The 24731-nt window shown below is 38.7% G+C and overlaps 1 protein-coding gene across 3 annotated transcripts in view; it reads right to left on the bottom strand.

Annotated features, from left to right (window-relative positions):
• Positions 1–24731, bottom strand: part of INPP5F (inositol polyphosphate-5-phosphatase F) — a 123651-nt gene that overhangs the window by 91026 nt on the left and 7894 nt on the right. For 2 of the 3 annotated variants that reach the window (XM_067561329.1, XM_067561327.1), the window contains exon 2: positions 7320–7400. The exons of the other annotated variant lie outside the window; for it this stretch is intronic. In XM_067561329.1, coding sequence (XP_067417430.1) covers positions 7320–7400 — 81 coding nt within the window. The remainder of the gene's footprint in view (positions 1–7319; positions 7401–24731) is intronic. 3 annotated transcript variants of the gene reach the window in all.

The raw sequence follows: 24731 nt of genomic DNA, 5'->3' as shown, positions 1-24731 counted from the left end.
TATACACCAGAGGGACTATACAAGACTGCAAACTCCACAATTGTATTAGAAACCTGATATATATGGACTTTCAAATCAATTGTATTTGTCTGATTGCTTTAATCCTTTAACATTACTCTTATAGTTTGTTTCTTTCTTTTTATAATAAACCTTTAGTTTTAGTTACTAAAGGATTGGCTGGCAGCGTGGTGTTTTGGGTAAGATCTAAACTTATATTGATCTGGTACTGTGGCTGACCCTTTGGGGGTCAGGAGAAACCTTTTTGGTAAAGAGCATAGAGTTTTATATAACTGATCTCTTTACTGGACCTAGTGGCCGATTGGGAGCCAGAGACTGAAATGCAGTAAAGGGGGCTGTGTATATTTTTATTTTGGCTTCTTGATAACCAGTGTGGGGAATCAGAAGCACAGTTTGTGGCTCGTTGGGAAGTCTGACTTCAGTGTCACCCACCAGTGCTGGGAGAATCTGCTCTCCTTTTGCAGCCTGCCCTGACCTTGGCATTTTCAGGTGGCTACCCTAGGCACAGACGGGTCACAACCAGTATTATAATCTTGATCATGGTTACATTAGCGTATTACTGACATTTAGAGACAGTCCATTCTTTTATTTGAAGACTTGTATTTTCACATTAACCTGTCTAACCTACAGCCAACTTCAACTTAGCTGTAAAATAGTAAATTTTCAAAGTTGAGAGAAGAGGAAAGGACTGCATCTGCAGTATGTGTGTACACAATGCCTAATACAGTGAAGCTAGTGCCTCTAGGCACTACAGCTATACAATATGTGTTACAAATTGGAATTGCCTGTAATTTGGAAAACAAAAATCAATCAAAAAACCACAAAAGCAGCCTATCATGGGACTGGCTAAATCTTAGCAGATCCAGTGATACTTTAGCATCTTTCTAGCTAAAACATGGGGGAATTTTGCCTATACTGGAAAATACAACTACTTTTCAGTTGCAGAAGAAAGGAAAAATATTTATGAATGTGGTAAACTATAGGTGCTAATACTCTGATAAAAATTGCTGGACTGTCATAAGCATGTGTTAACATTTTCCCCATTTTAATACTTTAGAATGATGAATTATAGACTGAAATAGAAGTCTTTTGAAAGCAGATCTGGACAGGAAAGAAGTAAAGCATAAGAAAAAAGAAAAAGACAAGAATTAAAGGGACACTAATTGGCTCAAATTTATACTTCGAAATGTACCTTCAGAATCCCTGTTCACACCTATAGCTTTTTAAAAAAAAGCTAAAACACTTTGCTCTGAAATGTGAGGGGTTTTGGACGAGAGGGGAAAGAGTCAGGTGAACATACCACTTTTATCTTTTGAAGATTCTTATAGACTGCAGCCTTGGAGCGTGTATATGCACATGCCCCATGGCAGCATTCTTAGGATGACTTTCTTCACACCTGAAGCAGCCTGCCAATGAAAGAGGTTATTTACCAATAAAAGTGCAGTAATATTACATTTTCATATTCACACTTATAAGATGCACTCTCTCAATGACACTGATTTTCAGGAATATTCTAGAAAAGCAAGCCCAGTGGGACTGCACAAGTGTCTCCACACAGCACATCACTTTTGCAGCAGAGGTTATAACAGGCCACAAGGTCCTCCCAACTGCCATTGTTCCTTCCACTAAACCCCAGCATCTTTAAGAGAGCAGAATTCTGAGGAAGAGGGGAAGGTGGGCAGAAGAACATGCAGGCAACAGCATTTACTGATAAGTAACTTCTCAGAAATGGACTCCGCATAGTCCCACTTGTAATACAACCTTCAAGGAAATGGACTGAGGAGTTCCAATTAAACAAGGATTACAGAACTGCCCTCCCAAACCCAACAACATATTTAGATGCCATATGGAGAGTAAGGCCACATAAAAGATATGAAAAAGTAGCAACTCTCAGATTTCTCTGATGGAAACATTATGGAGGAAGGCCATTAATGCTGTCTTCACCTTTCAGATTATCCTAGCCGTAGTTTAATTTTGACAGGCTTTCAATGGAAATACCATTCTGCTTACACTGATTGCCAAAGTCTACAGAAAGCTTAGGCAATTTTATAAACATCTTCGTTCTACTCAAACACACACTTAAAACCCAAAGGTCCAGGATAAGAAGCTTTGTTTAACAAGAATGAGGTTTTGAAAATAAGACAAAATAGTCTACTTTGAGTGGAAGGCAAGACACTCAAGGAAAAACATTTGCAAGAGGATACAGAACAACCTGATGGACTAAAATGCACCTCTTCCAAAGGTGTATCCACTAACCTTCTCAGCACAGTGTTAAAATTCTACATTGGAACAGGTTCTCTGACTAGAGACAGATTATACTATCTTTTAAGGACTCATGAGGATGAAATTGCTGAAGATTTTACAGCTGTCAACTGCAAGGTGGAATGAGATTGCAGAAAGGTGTACTTTCACAGGCAATACGGAAAGGGTAAGAGAGACTTCAGGTACCATAAATAGCCCATAATAGATTAAATAACAGAGTGCAGAGACAAAGTTATCTTCTGCCTATAGGGAAAAAGAATCTTCACCTCTAGAAGTCACTTTATTGTTATTTCCTGGATAGCAGCAAGATGCTCTGCACTCTTGCAGAACATGTCAAGCCAGATTAATGTCCTATAATCAAAACAAGGAGGCAAAGTTACTCTGGATTGAAACAATATTCCCAGGATAAAAGATCTACAGATGCTGATAAATATGCAAGTTCCTGTAAGATATTCAGGAGATGTCTAGACCATTACTACTTGGTTGCAAACTGGCACCATCAGAATAATCCAACCTCTCTCTTCTCTTAATGACCACCAGTATAGCATGACTGACCAAAAAGCTCATAGTAGATCTCTGCTTCAGTCCAATACCAGCACTCTTGATGGAGACTGTCCATACCCATTTGTAGTTCATGGCAGAGCACTAAAAAAAGATCTTCTAAAGAGAAGGTCCACCACAGATGGTTTCAGAAATTTCTCATGCTAGTTTTGAGGCCTGTGATTTAGGTTAGCAGCAAAGAAAGCACATTGGTCGACAAGGTTAGGGACCACAGGATGTATCCAACAGAGCCAGACATCAGTCCCACAGGGATTTCTCTTCAACAGAGCAATTGAGAGCAAGAGCACCATCCTTAATGTTTAGAGAGAACTCTGATGACATATTGTCCCTCACCAATTTCACAAAAGAGCACTTAAGTAGCAGCAAAAAGGACTTTAGAGCACATTTAATGGCCTGCAGCTTCAAAATATTTATATAACGAAGGGCTTGATGGTTTCTGTGCTGGTCTATGTAGACAGCAAACACCAGAATGTCGCAACTAGCTCAATCTGCTTAAGAATCATCTTATAAAAAGATTGCAAAACTAAAAAGGATCCCCTTTGGAAAATTAATATTACTTAGGGGTGTTCAAGGTATTAGTGATGTTGCTATTATATACAATAAACATTTTCAAGTGTATGCTGCCCCTTGAATTTACCCAGATGATGTCAAATCCTAGAAGTGGAAGCTGGGTGTCACAGAAAGACAGTCATTTTTGCTTAACAATGGAAAGCCTTAATCTAAGTTCTCCTAACTCTTATTATAAATCATAACTAGTACATGTACAACATTACTAATTAGTTAAATATTAACCCAAAGAATAAAAGATAAGGAAACAAAACTTGAAATACCGATTAGTTACAGCAGGTACTGAAGGACAGATTTTGAGGAGGAAGTTTATTCTCACCATTAAATAATTTACTGGAAGCATCTCAACTGAAAAAAACAAATAAACATAGGCATCTCTGGCACAGTCCCATCATTTATAGCTTTGACTTGTGATTAGAATGAGAAATTTACAGCCACTTAGTTGCACACCCACACTAGCACTAACAGAACAATTCCAAAATGTCAGCGTCAACCAAATTATGACGTTTCAAATCCTATATAAAGCGTTACTAAATTCTTATGACATTAATTTCAGCCTCACAAGCTAATTATCCATGAGCCTAAGAATAGAATTCCACAGGTTAGCTAGTATAAAATGGATACAAGCTAGTACAAGTTATATCTTTTGTTTCAATTTACAATAAAAGCAATGTTTTATTTAACGCCACCATGGGATTTATTAACAGGTTAAGGAATTCTTTTTAACTGATCGTTGTAGTAACTCTTAAGCAATGGCTAATCCTCTTTAAAAGGTCTCCTTTTAAACTTCTCAACCCATTATTATTAACCTTGTTTAGCATTACCTTCACCCTCCTTTATCGTAGACTAATTACAACTTCCATCCTCATATTCTATGTCACTTTTGGAGAGATTAACGATTAAAACTCTTGCATTTGTTTCCTTTCTACTTCCAAATTTTTCTGTCAAAACGGTCACTGCTTTCTTCTTTCTAATTTTACTCATTATTCACATATCAAATCTGGTCATTTGTACTGCTCTTTTGCAGAGAAATATTTTCTTCTTGATGGAGAAAGCTCAACACAAATATTGTGCTTTGGGATAAGTATATTCTCGCTTCAAAATTTATACGTATAAGTGGCAAACCTCACAAACGCATTTCCTTTTTGTATAACTAAGGAATTAAAAGTGGGGCTTCACCTGTCCAGCAGCAACCCAACAGGTTGTTATGCCATTCTGGGCAGTTCAGGAATCACCCTAGGACATATGTAAAAGACAGAGGCAGCACACTCAACTCCTCAGTGATGGAGCATTAATGCTCTATAGCAGCTTCTGTGGCCAATGTTTACTAGTTCCAGAGAGAGCTCCATTGCTAAGCCTTAGCAACAACATAGGATCCTTAAGAAGGGCCAGAAACTCCATGACAGAGATCTTCGAATTGTGCAAAAGGTTCAATTGTCAAAGATATCCCCCTCTGATATTGTCAGCAAATATTTTATAATAGGTCTAACTTCCTTGGATATGTATAAATGCAAACATTAAACACAAATTAAAATAAGCCACCCTCAAATAATAGAATGAAGATGGGTTTTTGTGCATTAATAGACCAAATGTCAATCCAAAATAATTCAAAGTCACATGGTTGTCACAATTGACCCCCACATCAATGTTTTTCCCAGTTGAAAGGAAAATTTAGTTAATTTTTAAGGAAAATAAAAGTCAAGAATATTTATCTGAAGTAGGGATTAGAGATTTCTTCACCTCACTCTCCATAGCTATGCGTTCATTATCACAATGCAGACAGCAGCATTTCCTATGCTCCTGCCCAATAAGAGCACAGGTAGTGCTCTATTTCAGTATCTTTAATACTGCAGTATATTCATTTCCTATTCTGACAGATAGCAAGAGTCTGATGCATTTTACCACTTAATTCATCCTAGTTTTCTGTAACTTATTTGAAACTTTATCTTCATCGATCATGTTGCCAAAAGTCACTCTTTTAAAATGCTTAGTTAAACACTCCTGAAAATTAAAAACAGCACTGAGAACAAGAAATAATGTAAGCGGAGGTTATGCAAGCTTTCCCACATAGTTCGGTCAATGTGCTTTTATCCAGACCTATAATCAGAATAGAGACTCTCCTAAATAGAGAATAGAGTGCAGTCAAAACACATGCTCATTGTGATGTTTTGCATTTTAAATTATAATCTGCATATCATTATCCAGACTGTCAAGAATTTGCAAGTAGTAGTTGTAAAACGGATGAGTTGGTGAGATACTAGGTTTTCATTCATGGCTCAGGGTATTTGTAGGAAAGTCATGTTCTGTGTTTCCAACAAAAGAAAATGACATAAGGGACTTCACACAGAAGTTCCAATTATCCACTATTTGTTGCTTTGCTAAGAAAAGCAGCACTCAATTTAGCTGAGTAAGTAAACTATCCTCATGGAATTTGCAAAACTTGTGTGTCAGCTGGTCACTAGTGGACACAGATGAAAACAAATTTCAGACACTTCACCATCTATCTTTCATGATATTTTGACATGAGGGGGACAATGGTTCACTGGGATAAAGTTTTGATAGACAACCAGATGACGAGGATTATTTCTACAAGGCTAATAGGGAAAAAAAAAAAGGGCAGAAATTAGTAGGAATCTAATGAATGCTGATCTGAATTTTGTATTATTGTACCACAGAGCTGGCAGTCTGTGTCCATGCGAGACATGCCAGCACCATTCCACTAATGGGAAGCAGCTTGCCAAATTTTTCCTACGCTGGTTTGTAAAAGCAAGCATTTGAAGGAAGAACATGAAAAAAAATTAGTTTTGGAACTCACTCAGAAAAAATAGTCTGAAAAGGGAATCCCTCCCCATTCCGCTCATCCAATTTTTATTCCATCAGCCTCATTTGTGAAGCACCAGTAACTCCTTCACTACCATAACTGTCTCAGGGCTTGTCTACACATGAAGTTATTCAAGAACCCCATGTGTCGACAAGCCCTCGGTCTCACTTACAAGCCTTCCATATAGCTCAGATTTAAGATATCTGAGCAGCTTCTTCATCTCACATATTCCTAATTGTTATGTATAGTTTTCTGATACTGATCATTTCACTCAACCACAACAATAGAAGAGCACTTATCAGATATGCAAGGAGTACCATAAGTGCCAGTGGACCCATGTATGGATCATTTTATGATCAAAAACTCATACACTGACACTAGTTTTTGACAGAATAAAGTGATTACATTAATAATTCTGGGACTTCTCCAATTGATTGTGGATAAGGTACTACAATCTGAAGCTCCCCTCTCCACCATCACTCACTCACACACTCTCACACGCCAAGATCAACTCAGCTACCCCAAGAACTTAGGCAGTGCTTAATTTGTAATGAAAGAGGTGCTGGGGCTCAAGCATTTTTTTTTTTTTTTAAACATAAAATAACTGATTCAGCAAGCTCAGAGGCACTGGGGCTATGAACTGCCAAGCCTAAAAGGTGCCGGAACTCAGCTCTGGCAAGGCTGCCACAAATTTAGCACTGAATCTAGGTCTCCAGGCCTGACAGCCATTTTTAGCCTCCTCCTAGCAACTCTAGTTAAAAAAGTGTTGAAAATGGCTCTCCAAACCAAACAGTACAGCAAGTGAACTTGGAAACCTAGACCCGAATCTGTTTCCATACAATCCCAATTCTTTTACTATAATTTTATTTCTTCATAAAAATTTACAGAAAACTCTACCAGGACTACTCTTCCCACCCAAAGAGAAACTAGACCAGGAAAAGAGGACAAAAACAGCACAGTCCAGATCCTCTATTCTACACACCACTAATATGGAGGACTGATCATTTCAGATTGGTGCATAAAAAGAAGCTTTACAGTGTTCTATTATGCAATCACACTACAATATAAAACATTTTAAAACAAATCATACCTGCATGAAGCTGAACTTTCCCAATCACTCCCTCTATCAGGCCCAAACAAACAGGATTCCAAGCCAGAAGAAGATCAGTGGCTGCAAGAAAAATGGAGGCTTATAAGAAAACCTGAAATGTAAACAGTAGAAGCAGTATTAAATTAAAAACAAAAAACAGTTTTCAGGAATTTTTTATGCAATGTGTAAAGAGTTGTTTTCATCATCACAGTGTAAATGTATTCTAAAAAGACAATTTACTAGACCCTGATAGCTTAATCAGTACTAGTAATTACTGTTCTGGATGAAACTCAGTTTTGTGACTAGTATGCAAACCTTATGATTCCCAGTAAATCTCAAATTAATGAGACAAGCTTAGTATAAAAACCAGTGCTGTTCACTATAGCATATTTATCATTTGAAACATGCAACGTCCAAGAATCCAAGATGGGGGAATGCCATGGCAATTACTGGCACTCTTTACTCTCAATCATGTAATATCAAACATACATCCACCAAGCCATCTTTTGATACAGATATGAAATAAAATCCAACTCATCCAATAGGGACTTTTTTTTTTTTTGAAGGTACCTTAAGTCATGTTTCATTATGAAACAATACAAAGAGAGAACACTGCCATTTAGGTATAAGATAAGAACTAAAAAGGCAAAAGATCCTTCCTTCCACTGCCATCAAGAATTCTAGCTATTTATTAGTTTGCTTACTACAAAAGCAAGATATCTAGATTCACTGAGATTCTCCTATTCTTCCCTTAGCAGCTCCCACAAAGACATGTGAATCAATTCTACCGTGTCTTTTAAATATCCCTTTCTCTGCCAGCAGATTTCTCCCAAAATAGAAAAATATCCATTCAAAGAACTAAAAGAACATACTATAATAGCGATACATAATTAATCTTAATAATACAAACAAGTTTTATAAAGGAACTAAACATTGTTTACAAATCATTAAGTTTGATATTAAGTTGTCAGCAGTAAACACCAAACTGATATGTAGAAGATTATTTTCCCCTCTCACTTGTGGCCAATTTCAAATTATCAGCAATTGCACCAAAAATACCACGAGTTTTCTTTTTCAATACTATAAGTTTCACAAAGAGTGGATATACTGTACTGGAAGCAATGAACCAAACTCAGAACACCCTGATGAAATAATAATTTGCACAAGAAATTTGCAAGATGACAGGCTAGGCTAGATAATATACCACAATTCAAAATCAGGTCCAACCTGGCTTTAGCTATTCCCATTACATTAGGTAGTCTAGTAGAATAGGTAAACTGCGCTTGATATTAAGCCACCCTATATCAGCACGCAGAGGGTATGTAAACTTAGAAAATATATATAGTGTCAAGCAATATCATACACTTTACAAAAGGTAAGTTAGAGGTTTAAAACTGCTAAGTAGGTGATGTGAAGGCACAAGTAGTGTCACATAACCTACTGCCAATGTACACATTCTATACCAGAGGTGTCTTCACACACACACACACACACACACACACACACACCCCCTCTCTCTACATTGGTTAATCATCTTGAATAGTTTTGACACTGCAGAAGTTCAAAACTAAAACATTTTTCAAAAAGCTAAACTTTAGTATAATTCTCAGAAGGATCAACTTGAGGTGATACAAAATCAAAGTTTAATGTAATCAAAGAAGAAATGTTTTACACTAAACTAAACAGTGTGCCCTAATGGATAGTGCATTGGACTAGAACTCAGGAGACTGGGTTCTACTCCCAGCTCAGCAACTCTGGACACGTCACTTCCTTCCTTTGTCTCAATTTCCCGGACACTGACCTCCTTTGTAAAGTGCTTTGAGATCTATAAATAAAAGTTCTGTAAGAGCAAAGTATTGTTTTATTGTATTTTAACATTAAGATATGCCATTTTCTATGACATACAATAAATCTTGTTACAGGTGCTTCTGGCACAAGATATATGCATTTGTCTGGCTATGTTATTACTACAAGAACACAGTTTACCTGTGTTATATAATGGCAGTGCCAAAATATGACACATTCTAACACTTTTCTACACACATTCTGACATTTCTGACACAGTCCACCACCATTCCAAAATTATGAAACATACAAGACCCCTTTCCACCTGTCAGAAGGAAATGGGGGAAAGTCTAGGGCAAAGAAGCATTTTCCACTACTTGCTCTGAAGGTGCTAAAATTCATGACCATGCTGGCATTTTCCATGAATGAGTCCCAATTTCATAGCTCAGTAGCAGAGAAAGCTGTTTCCCATACAAAAAAAGTTTCACTCTTGGTGACTGACAGTACCACAGTTCCAGAGGAACAACTGTCAAGGGAAGCTCACAATGCAAGTAACTTGACCCATTCCCCACTGGGGATTTTAATCCTGACTAAGCAGTTAAGCTCTTGCTTAACTGATATCCCTATTCCTTAATACACAAGTATTTCACTAACTAAGGATAGACTGCTGAACTGGGGCCTTTAAGGCAAAAAGACCAAAGCCTGACCTCATTTGACCTTTAGTGCATAATAGCACTAGGCCAAAGTTATTTACCAAAACTCTGCACTGTAACATGGTCAATGTTGTGGAGTTTTTTTGTTTGCTTGCTTTTTGGGGGGAGGAAGCATGTGTTTGCTTACTAGCTTGCTTAAGAAGCAGCTTATGCACACAATTTGTTTTCAAATACAAAGTAAGAGAAACTAAGTGCACAAGCATGAAAAGGCAGTTCCGATTTTGACCACAAGCTCTTCGTTCCTACTTCTGCATACAAACAGCTATCACAGTGGTGGAAAACTGGACTTGTAAATATTAGCTTTTAAAAAAGAGATGTGAAAGATAACTTCTTTGAAACAGAATTAGAAATGCAGGTAGTAACCAATAAGAACTGTTCCATTTTGTTTTCACTTTGATGATCTAGTTGCTCAGAAGGCATCTGAATTTGCAGACCAGGTTTCCAATACTTTAAACTAGAAAGAGATATTGTAAGTAACAAGATCTTTTAAATCTTCCCTCCTATCATCTTCTCTTGTTACACATCCAAAGCAATTTCAGAGATTAAGCTGGCTTGTGCATTTCAAACAGATAACCACAGAATCTCCAGGAGCCAGAGTTCTCCTTTAAAAATGTTCAGGTTATAGTGGAACCTCATTAAATCACTATGAGATGGGAAACAAATTGTGAGCTACTGAATTTTGCTAGTAAACATTACTGAAGAGTTGGTGAACAGGTAGTCCAAGAATTCTCTTAAGTGCCTGTTCTGCCTCTCTGCTGCACAAAGTTTTGGTCGATTTGTATTAACAAGTACAATCTTTGTAAAAATATACTATTTACTTTCGCATGAAAATAAGTCAAGACACAAAATTTAAAGCTGAAATGTGAGTAGTGTTATTTCCCCAACACTGTTGGAGAAAAGACTTTGGCAACATTCTTGGGAGAAGTCTTAAAAATAAGCCAAAGTAGATGATTAACTCCATAAGAACTTTGAAGAAGGTGGTCAAAGTAACTCAAGATGATAATTAAGGATGCAAGTCTGTCACGAAGGTCAGGGAAGCTCCTCTCTTCAAGAGGGAGTCCACCTCTAAAGAAAGAGTACTGTCATGAGAGTGATCCTTGGGACGGGATTGGGGTGAGGGATGTGGAGGAGGTAGCATCACAAACTCGATGGTCATAACATCGAATGACAACGAGGACCCACTTGTCCATTATCACTCTCCATACTGGCAGAAACAGTTTGAGATGGCCTCCGAAAAGGGTTGCTGGCAAGAGCATTGGAGTGAAATGTGGTTATTTGAAGAAGTAGTGTGTTGCATGGAGGATTGCACTGTAGGAACAAACAGACAGGATCTGTGAACCTTTGGGCATTTCTGTGGAGGCTCATAGGCACTAGAATTGGGAAGTTCTGTAACACCACATATGCGGTGGATGATAAAATTTTCACTTTGGCACTCGCATACATATATATATGCCTAAGGATCGCAAGGTGGTTGTAGAGTCTTTCAGTGAGTGCAAGAAATCATCAGTCTTCTGAGTGAAGAGGTGTGATTCATCAAAAGGGAGGTCCTCGATTGTGTTCTGTACTTCCCTAGAGAAACCTGAGGAATGTAACCAGGATTCCCTCCTCATAACGATTCCAGTCGCCAGTATGCATGAGGATGTGTCTATTGGATCAACTGCATCCTGAAGTATGGATCTAACAATCAACCTGCCTTCCTCTAAAATAGCTTAGAATCAAGGATGATCCTGTTGAGGTAACTTACCTGCAAAATCCACTATCTGTCCATAGTTCAAAAAGTCATATTTGGCCATCAGTGCCAGGTAGTTTGAGATCCAGAATTGGAGGCCGGCTGAGAAGACCTTTTGACTCAAAGTCTAGCCTTTTGCCCTCCTTGTCTGTGGGGGTACAGCATAGATGCCATTGTTTAGCCCACTCTGTAGCAGCTTGAATCACCAGGGAATTGGGCAGAGGATCAGAACAAAAACTGTCCCAGCCACGGGACCGAGTACTTCTTTTATATCCCTTTCGAGGTGGGGGGTGTACTTGGCCAGTGTTTGCCACACACTGCAAGCCCACTAGAGAATGGTATCATTGATTGGTAGGGCTACCCTGCCCGGTACTGATGCATATAAAATGTCTAGTAATTGGTGCTGACTATCCTGCACCTCTTCCAACAGGAACTGGAGAGCATGAGCTACCCGTCATAACAGCTCCTGAAACTGACGATAGTCACCTGGGGGAAAAGGAGGGTGTCGATGACACAGCCATGTCCATGGACAACAAAGGAAATCTCTCCGGATCCATTGGTACCATCGGGCAGATCAGTGCATCGTTTAGTCCCAGTTCTGAAGGTCTACACAATGAAGGACAGCACAGAGATACAGAGGAATCCTCCTGTGTTCAATGGGACAGTTCCAAAGGACCATAAGCACCAATATGGCCAACCTGGTTGATCCTGCGGTTGCAGCAGTGGTGCTCAAGAAGTAGCATACCAGTGGTTCCTGGGTTGAGCTAAGATAGGGTGTATTGCCCTACATGTATTGCCATGTCTTCAGAACGGCAGCTGAGGACCATGCGTAACATCAGGATCCTTAGACTCAGAGGCATCGGAATCCTGTGCAAATGATGGTGCTGACGGAGCTGATGGAATGGGGTGTGTTGTAGGAACACAGACAGAAGGGGTGGACGAGGCTCTCTTAATAAGCGAGAACACCGGGATACACAAAAACCTCCTCCTTTCCCAGGCAAACCGTTCATGAGGCCCAGGAGCACTTCCAAGTCTCCCTGGATTCAATGGCACCCATTCTATGGGTAGAACGGGGGCTGGTAAGGGGATCTGTCTCTGGACCAATGATTCACAGGACGCCAACAGAACCAATGCAGTAGGGGTATGCAGGTCCAGAATCTGGCAAGCCATGTGCGGGGGGAACTCGTGGATGGCACAGTGTCCTCCTTATTCTTGAAGAAGGACTTACTGTCATGCTTCTGTTAATGTTTCTGTTGACTCATGACTACCGCAGGGTCTGTAGCACTGATATTGGCAGAACTGGACTGAGGTTTCATGGTAGGAGGCACACTCTTGGACTGTTAAGGCCAATATATAGGGGGTTATACCTGGCCAGGATCTGACTGTGGCCTCATGGCAAGTGCCATGAGGTGCTTCTTAAGACAAAAGACTCCATCTTCCCGTGTACAAGCACGGAAGGAGAGGCAGATACTGTACGTGGATATGGTATGAGTCTCCCACAGTGTTGGTGCTTTTGCTGAGGGAAAGAAGCAAGGGCAGGAAGAAGAGACTTTGAATCCCATCCTCTTCAGCATAGTCCAGTACCCAGACCCGGATGCTAAGTGGGGGAGGAATTTTTTGGCAGAAAACTGTGGAAGCAGCATCCCAAGTCCTTAACTGCACGAAAGCTTTTAGAAACAAGAAAATTATCACAAAAACACCAAAGAAGTCTTTACTATATACAGTACACAGTCCTGGGTGCTGGGGGAAAGGGGAGGGGGGCCAGGTGATGAAGGTAATGAGGATTGTTTGGCAGGAAACTGCCAAAGCGATATCCCCAGCCCTTAAACATACAAAAGTTCTAAAAACAAGAAAATTACTATAAAAACAGAAAGAATCCTTACTAGGCATGAAAATAAAAATCAGGTTTTTCTAAAAAGTTTGGAAAATGTACCACCAAGGACAAGAAAAGAGCAAAAACCTCCAACTTGGACCATGCAGCAATGAGAAGAAACTGAAGATGCGAGCAATCCACCTCACCCTTTATCGCCTCGGGTGAAATCATGAGGCAGTGCAAGGGTGCATGAGCCAACCGACGGATACTGCTACTTTGAAAAGCTCTGGCTCTGGGTGCATGGTATATAACTCTCAGTGGAATACCACAGGGGACCATCATTCACAGAAGAACTACCTGAAGCGATATCAGAACTGTTCGTAATTTTCTTTGAGAACTCAAGGGTGACAGGTGAGGCCCCAGAAGACTGGAGAAGGGCAACATAGCACCTATGTTTAAAAAGATGGGAATAAAGAAGACCTAGGGAATTATAGACCAGCCAACCTAACTTCAATTCCTGGAAAGATACTGGAACAAATTATTAAACAATCAATTTGTAATCACTAAGAGAATACAGTTACAAGAAATAATCAGCATGGATTTGTCAAGAAGAGATCATGCCAAACCAACCTAATTCCCTTCTTTTACAGGGTCACTGGCCTAATGGGAAAGCAGTAGATGTGATATATCTTCATTTTAGTAAGGCTTTTGATATAGTCCCACTTGACAGTTTCATACACAAACTACCGAAATGAGGTCTAAATGAAATTACTATACGGTGCACAACTGATTGAAAGACCATACTCAAAGAGTAGTTTTCAATGGTTCACTTTTAAACTGGGAGGGATTATTTAGAGGGATCCCGCAGGGGTCAGTCCTGGGTCTCATATTACTCAATATCTTCACTGATGACTTGAATAATTGAGAGAAAAGTATGCTTATAATATCTGTAGATGACACCAAACTGGGAGGGGTTGCAAGTTCTTTCAAGGACAGGATTAGAATTCAAAATGACCTTGACAAATATGAAAATTGGTCTGAATTCAACAAAACGAAAAATTCACAAGTGCAAAGTACTTCACTTAGAAAGGAAAAAAAATCAAATGCACAGCTACAAATTGGGGAATAACTGGATAGGCAGTAGTGCTGCTGAAAAGGATCAGGGGGATTATAATGGATCACAAATTGAATATGAATCAACAATGATGCAGCAGTAAAAAATGTTAATATTCTGGGGTGCTTTAACAGGAATGCTGTATGTAAGACACAGGAAGTAATTATTCCACTCTACTTAGTGCTGGTGAGGCCTGAGCATGGTGTCCAGTTCTGGGTTCAAACTAGAAAACATGGGGACAAAAATAGAGAAAGTCCAGAGGAGAACAACAAAAATGATAAAAGGTTCAGGAAACCTGACCTATGAGGAAAGGTTAAAAAACTCAGCATGTTTAGTCTTGAGAGAAGATGACTTAGGGCAGGGGACCAAAAAAAGTCTTCAACTGTGTTAAGGGCTGTTATAAAGACAACTGTGCTCTACCGTTCTCCATGTCCACTGAAGTAAACAAGTAAAACAAGTAGCAATGGCCTTAATCTGCAGCAAGGGAGACTTAGCTATTGGGAAGATGGGGGAATTCTAACCTAACTATAAGAACAGTTAAAGCTCTGAAAAGGCTTCCAAGGGAGACTGTGAAATCCACATCACTGCAGATTTTTAAAACCAGGTTGGACAGACACTTGTCAAGGATGGTCTAGGTTTACTTCGTCCTGCCACAATACAGGGGGCTGGAACTGATGACTTCCTGAAGTCTCTTCCAGCCCTACGTTTCTATGATTCTATAAAGTCTATAATAAAAAACAACTTTAAATAAGAAATTACCAATAACTTGTAGCAAATATTAAGAATAGATTAAATCAATTAATGTTATATTTAATAATTGGAATGTTAACTAATGTTAAAGAAATGGCAAATAGTTAATTTGTTTTCCAAAAACTTCATCAAGAAGCTGTTTGCTAAAAAATTAGTTTGCTTAGATAAAACAGCAAGATATAATTGGTTATTAAGATCATTTGAACCTGCGGTGTCCCTTGAAAACCGACAAAAGGAACAGTCTACTTTTCAGTTTCAGTCCATGCCAGCTCCTTCTTTGCAGATGTTATGCATGACTGGAGAACAACAATCAAACCAGGATGAATTAGACATATTGCCCTTTTATATCCTATAAAAGGAGTAAAATGCCTGCAGCAAATGTAATATGCCACTTTTAAACTGGATCTCAAGTGCAGGTTTCATAATGTATATACATGTTGCTCTTTTTCTCCTGTTTGTTTCAGACTGGCCACCACTAAAAATTATTTATAGACTCTAACAATGATCTAACACTTTAGTTATCACCAACTGCAACACATACAGCTGAGGTTGTGACCTATTAACCTCTTTCATGCGCTCTTTACTTTCTACAAGATTTTACATTTTACAAGCTTTACCCAAAGTCGAGTTTGATTTTTAAAGACAGAACTGGAGTATAAACAAAATCAAATTATGCTGATGTTGAAAACATTTTGGGGGTACTGGAAAAAAAAATAGGAATCACTTTTTAAAAAAGGGGAGGGAGGCTCAAGAGTATCAGAGTTTTGAAAATTAGTACATACACCAGCCCAAAACTAGGTTCAAGGAAAAAAACCAGTATGTGATCATGTAATTAAAGACCATCTTAAAGCAGATGTACAATGAGAATGATTCCCAAACCACTGACATTTTATTATTTTTGAATATTATTCAACCCTAGCAAAGTATCCAAAATAAATGAATACCTATAATTCCCATATGCAGGAGTAGTATTATGCAGTCACTTGTATCAAACTACAAACAGAAAAACTGTTTAAGTTTAAAATAAAAAGTGTTCAGTTCTGATAAGTGCAGAGATTAGGAATCTTTCCAGTTATTTTTAAATGTACTTTTTACTCTTTATGCGATTTAGTTTTGCATTTCTTATCTTGGTAACAAAAGTAGTTCAGCCATAGTCACTTGTCTCTAATTAATTTCACTTTCCAGTTCTCATGCAGTCGCACAATAAGGCAATACTTAGGTTCCAGCCCCTAGAAGCAAACACTGGCTTTAAAAATTTACCATTGTGTGTTTTTTAATTACCATTTTTTTTAAAAGGGACAGAAATGTTTTTAGTCTTCAGTTCTGTAAAGTATTTCTTTTCACAAAGCTAAAACTGGAGCAGGTTTTCACCTGTCTTCTTATGTCCTTGAGGGTTTTTTTTAAAAAAAAAAACATTCCTGATCTGGTTAGCTACATTTTTGCCTTGTCTGTCTTGACATTCTATTGAAAAAGGCATTTCCTCCAAAAACACTATAAAGCTAGGGTAAGAAGGAACAGCTGAGTGAGATAGGCTAGTTAATGGAAGCCACAACTGTAAAAACTCAAATAGTGTAAAAAGAAGTTGTGAAAGTAATATGCGTATTTAATCTCGCTATTTGTCTGCGCTCTTTGTTCCCTCCCATTTTCCCTCATCTGTATGCTATTTGGACTGAACTATATCCAATGGGACCCTTTCCTCATTCCTGTCTGTAATGCACCTAGCAAACTATTAACACAATGCAAATAATTCAGATTAAGAAAAAGCTATTTCCAAAAGCACTGAAGTCAGTGGGAGTTTACCTTGACTAAGGAGTGCTGGCGAGGGCTCCTAGAGAAGGGATGTTGACTTCTGCTTGTTTCATTGCGAATTATAGCTCTTTTTAATATATGGGGGGAAAAGCAAGCCAACCACCATGGTAAAATAGAAACACAACCACTTCCATTTTCTTGGGTGTTGTGGAGCAGGCTCTCCATAGAAGTACAGAACACAAGCAGATACAGACTGTGTACAGAACCTGTATCACGTAAAATGACAATATTAGCTAAATACAGTTCTTTTATAACCAAACGACTATGGTAATTTGTGGAATTTTCCCCTCAGTGTTTACAGATGTGAAGCCTCGGGATGAAAACCATAAATTTAAAATACCCAGTCTGAGTTTTATGTAATAAGGTTGAGAGTGAAGAGGGATTTCTTTCTATTGCAGCAGCAGGAACATATTAAAACAACAGACTTCTTTAGCTGGTTACTCCACCAATAAGATTTTAAGTTCCCTTGTTACTAGAAGCAGTATTCAAATCTCAATGCAATTAATTCTCCAGAAACAATCATCAGTCTTTTCCTGATCATGTCACGGTTTGTTTTCCCTTCCAGTTACACTTTCTTACAGCAGTCTTGTACACAGTAATGAAATGAAGGTTTCCAACTTGCATTGGTACAAAGGAATGCAATCTGTTGTGGCAATAAAGGTTCCCTCTGAGTCAGCAAGGTACAACACAACATAGCTCCAACTAAGCATATAGATAAATGTATCATAATCACCCTTTGCAGCCCGTCTTGGGTCTGAAAGTTCACGAGGCCCAGTTAAATGACAATTCTTTAGAGATGCCAGTTTACTTCCAGAACTCTTATTGAACATATACCACTGCCAGAGAAGCACTTGGGGTCACACTCCCTTCATATATACATTTTACCAAATCACCCCAAAACACAAGACAATGCTTCAGTCTGTATAGTTCCCTGTCTCCCTCTTACAAAAGCATACCAGTCCTCTTTAAATATTACAAGGTTTCACAGGCTCAGCTACATACCCATGGCTTCATTTCAGGGAAGCACGCCTGCCCATCCACCCCAACAACAAAAATAGAGGGATGGACTTAGCAAGGCAAATTCCTAGCAATAATACTAAGGCATAAAGAGGGCTGCAGGAATTTGTTCAAGAGGCACCAGACAACCTGTACTACACATCAAATCCTTTATGGCAAGAAGTAAAACAGAACAGACATTTTACGTGCATCTTCTTCCTCCTGCCTGACCAAACCTCCCCACCCACACCATCCACTGAATGAAGTATTTCTGAACCGTTTGTTTACTTTATTCCTTAATTAAACTAATACAATTACATTGTCAAGAGGTATTTACCACCTTACATACAAATTTGCTTGGAAAAAGGAAAATAAATTACATTTCTCAAGGAAGAGAGTAGGTTTCAAATATGCATCTGCACCAATTCAGGTAGCAAGACTAGTAAAGAATCTTGTGTGCTCATTTTGTATTCCCAAACAGTTTCTACCACCAAAAACTTCAAATATCAAAGCCACATAAGAACACAACATGCACCACAAATCTAAAATCTAAAATGAGTTGTACACAACTTTATTTTGTAAAGAATCCTACATACAAGCTGTATAATGATACAAGGCACCACACGGTTTAATTAACTGAAAGCAACAGTGTAAAATGACACTGATGAATAAATTAAAGCAATCATAAGACACAAAGGGAAAGAAAGCAGCATAGGTTAGCGTTAAGTGTTAAGATTAGATTTTTATGAATAAGCAAGTCAGCAAGGGAGAGCAACTCAGCTAAAGGAAGGATGCTCTTGAGGGCAGAATCTATATAGGAGTCAAGAGTGGCAAGAAAGAAGGGAACTTTTTTTTTTAGTTGTACATGGAGAATTACAAAAAAACAGCGAGAGAGAGGTAGTTCACACACTATTTTGAACCAAATCCTATGAAAGTGGGGAGCCAACAGAGTAGCCCTTAGGCTACAGCAATGGTTTTACTTCTTACTTAAAGTTAAAAACAGTATTCTGCACACCCAGTCTAGGACACTGGAAGTTTGAGTCCACAATGAAGGAAGTTGGAGACACTAGTTTGGTGCAGAAAAAAAGATGCCCACTTCCAGACCACTGCAGGCCTCACCTAGCACATGAAACAGATATTTCAGTCTCTGATGACTCTTCCTTACTGCTTCGAGATGTAATCGGAAATGCAAGCTTTTATATATAAAAAAAAAAAAAAATGAAGGGTTGGCCATTTGACCAGATCAAAAATAATTGGTGAGCTGACCTGTCATATTGCCAAATAATATAAAAAATGGTCAAATATTTTAAAGTACTAATATAATTACGAAAGTAACAAAAAAGAGCAAAGCTTTATGATCTCCCACAAGCTTAACCTTATATAGATACTTATGCCTAATTACAAAAAAATAAGTTACTTAACTGAGTTATTTAACTCATAAAAATGTGAAACAATTAACAATACTTTCTTTTTTAGACTTCCATTTATCACCCTTTTTAAGCATTTGGTTAGCATTTAAAAGTGAATGTTATTCAAGACTCGACTGTTACAAAATAAAAAATGAAATTAAACAGAAATAAAACAAAACCAGCAACTATAAAAAGAAAAGGTTATATTTTAAATACAACATATGCTAAGTAGGCAGCAGGTCAACTCAGGAAACAGCTTAATGACTTTGTACCTTTTCCCTTTGTGTCAGGGAAGGTTTAATGACTGAACCCTCCTCTACACTTTTGAGTTAATTTCCTTATGTTTGTCTAGTCAGGTTAGCTTGTAAAGTCTTTGTGGGCACAGATCAGGTCTTTTAACTTGATTAACATGCTTTGTAAATTGCCACTCACATTGACGGCCTGCCTGGTATACAAATAAAGATATACGTATAATGTTTGTTCCAGAAGATTCTAGCCAATCAAAATGCTCAACTTTCAATTAGTTCACCTTTTTCCCCAATAGGTGGCATTAGCATGTAGTAAAGTGAGTGATCAAGACATTTAAGTAGGCTTGCTAACAGATGACACCATGATGCAACCAAAAAGGTAAGCTGTGGCCTACATTAGGACACTGACTGGAATATTTGAAACATTTGACCATGGTCAAATAATAGGTGGCCAACTGACTGGGCATAATATTTTTTATATTATTCTCCATCCCTTTAGTTATTTATCCTAACATCGTATTTGCTCTTTTGAGCACATGCTTGCTGATAAGAATGTTGTAGGAGACTGTATCAAAAGCTTTGCTAAAGTCAAGGTATATCATGTCAATCGCTTTCCCCACATCCACAGAGCCAGTCATCTCATCATAGAAGGCAATCAGGTTGGTTAGGCATGACTTTGCCCTTGGTGAATCCATGCTGACTGTTCCTGATGACATTCCTCTCTTCCAAGTGCCTCAAAATGGATTCCTTGAGGACCTGCTCCATAATTTTTCGGGGGACTGAGGGGATGCTGACCAGTCTGTAATTCCCCGGTTCCTGCTTCTTCCCTTTTTTTTTTGGAAGATGGGCACTATATTTGCCTTTTTCCAAACATCCGGGACCTCCCCCAGTCGCCAAGAGTTTTCAAAGATAATGGCCAATGGCTCTGCAATCACATCAGCCAACTCCCTCAGCACCCTCAGGTGCACTGCCTCCAGCCCCATGGACTTGTGCATGTCCAGCCTTTCTAAATAGTCCTGAACCTGTTCTTTCAGCACTGAGGGCTGCTCACCTCCTCCCCATTCTATACTGGCCAGTGTAGTAATCTGGGAGCTGACCCTGTCTGTGAAGACAGGCAAAAAAAAAAGCATTAAGTACTTCAGCTTTTTCTGTCACTAGGTTGCCTCATCCATTCTGAAAAGGGCCCACACTTTCCATTACCTTCTTCTTGTTGCTAACATATCTAAAGAAACCCTTCTTGTTACCCTTCACATCCCTTGCTAGCTGAAACTCCTATTGTGCTTTGGCCTTCCTGATTTCATTTCTGCATTCTTGAGTAGTATTTTTATACTCCTCCCTAGTCATCTTATCCAAGTTTCCACTTCTTGTAAACTTCATTTTTGTGTTTAAGCTCACCAAAGACTTCTTTGTTAAGCCAAGCTAGTGGCCTGACATATTTGCTATTCTTTCTGCACATCAGTGTGGTTTGTTCCTGTGCCCTCAGTAAGGTTTCTTTAAAATACCAACTCCTTTGGACTCCTTTCCCTCTCTTATTAGCCTCTCAGGGGATCCTGCCCATCAGCTCCTTGAGGGAGTCAAAGTCTGCTTTTCTGAAGTCCAGAGTCTATCCTGCTGTTCTCCTTTCTTCCGGATCCTGAATTTGACTATCTCATGGTCACTGCTGCCCAGGTTACCACTCACTTCTACTTCACCTACCAATTCTTCCTGGTTTGTGAGCAGCAGATCAAGAGGAACATGGCCCCTAGGAGGTTCCTCCAGCACTTGCACCCGGAAGTTGTCCACAACACTCTCCAAAAACGTCCTGAATTGTCTGTGCTCTGCTGTATTGCTCTCCCAGCAGATGTCAGGATGAGTGAAGTCCCCCATGAGAACCAGATCCTGTGATCAGGAAATTTTCACTAGTTGTCTGAAGAAAGCCCCATCTACCTCATCCTCAGAGTCTGATGCTCTATAACGGACACCCACCATGAACAACATCACATTCTAAATTTAACCCAGATTTGCAATTGCAAATTGATTTTTTAATGGGATCAGGGTTTCACCCATTATCCCAGCACTGAAGATTTCAAGCTAAATTAGACAATGCATAAAGAAAAGAAAAGAAAAGAAAAATGGGTTTATAAAAGTCATTTCACATGTATCTCAAAGTTCCAGGATATATATTTAATGTGCTATAGTTATTTTTATATGTGCATGCACCAATATGACGGCGGGCGGGCGGGGAGACACGACTTAGCAGAAGTCTAGCTAGAAATAATGAGTTATTACGAAGGCCTTTGAAAGCATTTTGCTTGGTTGGAAGAATATTCCAGGCATTGAGCAGCATGAAAATAGGGAGGGAGGCATGAACCAAGAAAAGGGACAAGGATCAGTAAGGCAAGAAGAGCTCGTAGAGCACAGCTCACAAGCAGTGCCATAGTAAGAAGTTTGTATAGAGATAGACATGTAAAAGCACTGTGCAGGGCACCTTTGAGATAATAATGAGGAGATTCAGCATGATGTAGAATTTTGAAAGAAACAAAAAAACCACTAAAGCTCAACATGATCAGAACCTGCTTAAGTGATTGCAGAATCAGGTCCCAAGACTGTAAGATCTTTGGGGAAGACCTTATCTCCATACATTCTGAAATGCCAGTCTCATTTCTGAGGCTACACAAATCAGTTAGAAAGAGATGGACAAAGAAGAGAATGGACATCTGGCAAAGGCTGGCATGACAACAGATTTTGCTAGTGGTGAAGGGAAAGACAAATATTTTTTCTACATGATGTTTTAATAAGCCTCAAAGTATAGCAAAGTATAGCATTTAAACATATAGTAAGTTAACTGTTTAAAAATTCCCCTTCTGTCCTTCTGCTATGCAGTGGGCAAGACAGCTTCTCCTTTAAACTCGCATAAAGCATGAGTCATTTTTTTCAAGTTCATGATTAACATGTAGGTGTCACACCCTGAAACAAGCATGTACAGCACATTATTCTTTAGCTCACGAGTAAATAATTTCATCCTATTTGGGAAATTCTTTTTTGTATAGCCAAGTCAAACTCCAGAAGAATATACTGTGAATGTAGAAAGGTCCAATGCTGCAAGAATTAAAAAAAACCACAAAATATAGCATTAGATTATACCAGGAACTATAAAGACAGCAAACTACTATATCCTTACCCCAGAGAGGAAAAGGCTATAAGATGTGACTGAAAAGCAAAGTGATGGCAGTGAAGTTTGACATACATCATTAGTTCAACAATTTTAGTGAAGTTTTAGTCCACTTGGGCAGGGACTAGCATTCTTAACCTCCCAGGAAATATGTTAGACTCTTGAAAAAGAGGCAGTGTAAGTACGATATTAATTTTCATATTAGAATGTATCAAGATTCCCATTGTCAGGGTCAATTCCAAAGTGTAGGATTATGGCACTGATGCAGTATCTCACAATTATGTTCCATCCCCTCACAAGCTGTCATGGCCACACAGTGTCGTTGGTACACAACACAACACTTCTTGAAATGTGGCAGTGGACCAAGGCTTCAGCTGGGGGAGGGAGTGGAGCCCCGCACAGTATTAAAAACTTAAATCATCTGTGTTTTGATAAGAGTGGTTGTTCCCAACAAAAATAAAGTTTGCATAACTATTACCAACCTCTATTTTCAGACTCCTAACTTTCACCTTTCAGAATACCGTTTCCGAAGATAGAAAGCTGTGTTTTTGTTTCTCTTCAATGGAAGAGGAGCTATATGTACACACAAATAATTTTTCATTTTTATTTATGAATGAAAGACCATAGCTCCATCAAAGGTCTCTCAGCAACCAGCAAGTGAGTCAAAAAGACAGGGATGAGGATGTGAATCTAAAATTAAAAGATCCAGAGCTTTTGACACACTAGATCCATTTTTATCTGCCAAGACCTACTGAATTATTCTTTGCCCATAATGCTACCCTGAAAGTTCATTTAAGACAGGCAGCATTCCTTAATCATTAAACAAGGACATCATTTTGTTTTCATACTTTGAAGTTCCACTCAATCCCCTTTTCTAAAGATTGTATGGAAACGAAACAAACAAACAGAGTTTAGGCAAAAAAGTGCTATACATGGTTGTCAAAGGTTTATGCTGACAAATGGAGAAATCCATCATTAGTTTCTAATAGCTGAAGTAGCAAGTCTGACAGTTGAAATTTCAGTGAAGCTCAACGACTGTTTCAAATCTTCAATTATATCGGTCAAATGAATGCAGTCAGCACTGCTTGCTGGCTTTCAATTAAATTCACAAAAAAAATACATACATAAAAAAAGACCAGTCAGCTTAAGTATCCTAGTGACATTTTATGACATCATATGCTTTGTTCTAGATCTCTGGAAGTGGGCAAACTTTTGTACCCTAATGGTAGGGGAAAGGGAGAAAATCCTATAGTAATATCTCCCGTACTTTCAGGTCCCCGTATAGTAATAGTAGACTGCATGACCACATCAATTTCAAAGAGATGCTAATGTTAATTTTCTCTTAAGGCTTATTTTCTTATATACAGATGCAGTTCAGCTCTTACTTTCACATAGATGAGAGGGAAACTTCCGCAAACTAGAACGTAGTTCCCCATTCATAAGGCTTGTCTATACTTGAAATGCTGTAGTGCTTCATTGTAGACACTCCCTACAGCAACAGGAGTTCTCACATTGGCGTAGGTAATCCATCTCCCTGAGAGGCAGCAGCTAGCTAGAATGAAGAACCCCAGCGCTGTCCACACCAGGAATTAGGTCAATTTAACTACATTGATCAGTTATTTGGATTTTTCATATCCCTGAGTGATGTAGCTGAGCCAACCTAACTTTTTAGTTTAGGCCAGTTTTCAGATTTCAAGATCACAGAGAACCCTATCTCCAAGTTGACAGCCACAAATTGGGGAAGAAGTGGTGAGTTGTTTGTTTTTATAGGGACATTCCTTGTTCTTAAATGTTTATTACATCTACTTAACAAGACAGCAGTTGTGGGGAAAGATCCATTCAACAAGAGAACTTTTCCCTTCAATCCTCTGTTATATCTGTTTAGATGGCAACGT

Source organism: Emydura macquarii, unplaced genomic scaffold (assembly GCF_026122565.2).
Source record: "Emydura macquarii macquarii isolate MOO-44397 ecotype Brisbane River unplaced genomic scaffold, CSIRO-AGI_Emac_v2 contig_2372, whole genome shotgun sequence".
NCBI classification, from domain to species: domain Eukaryota; kingdom Metazoa; phylum Chordata; order Testudines; family Chelidae; genus Emydura; species Emydura macquarii.
This window is presented reverse-complemented; position numbering and strand designations above follow the sequence as displayed.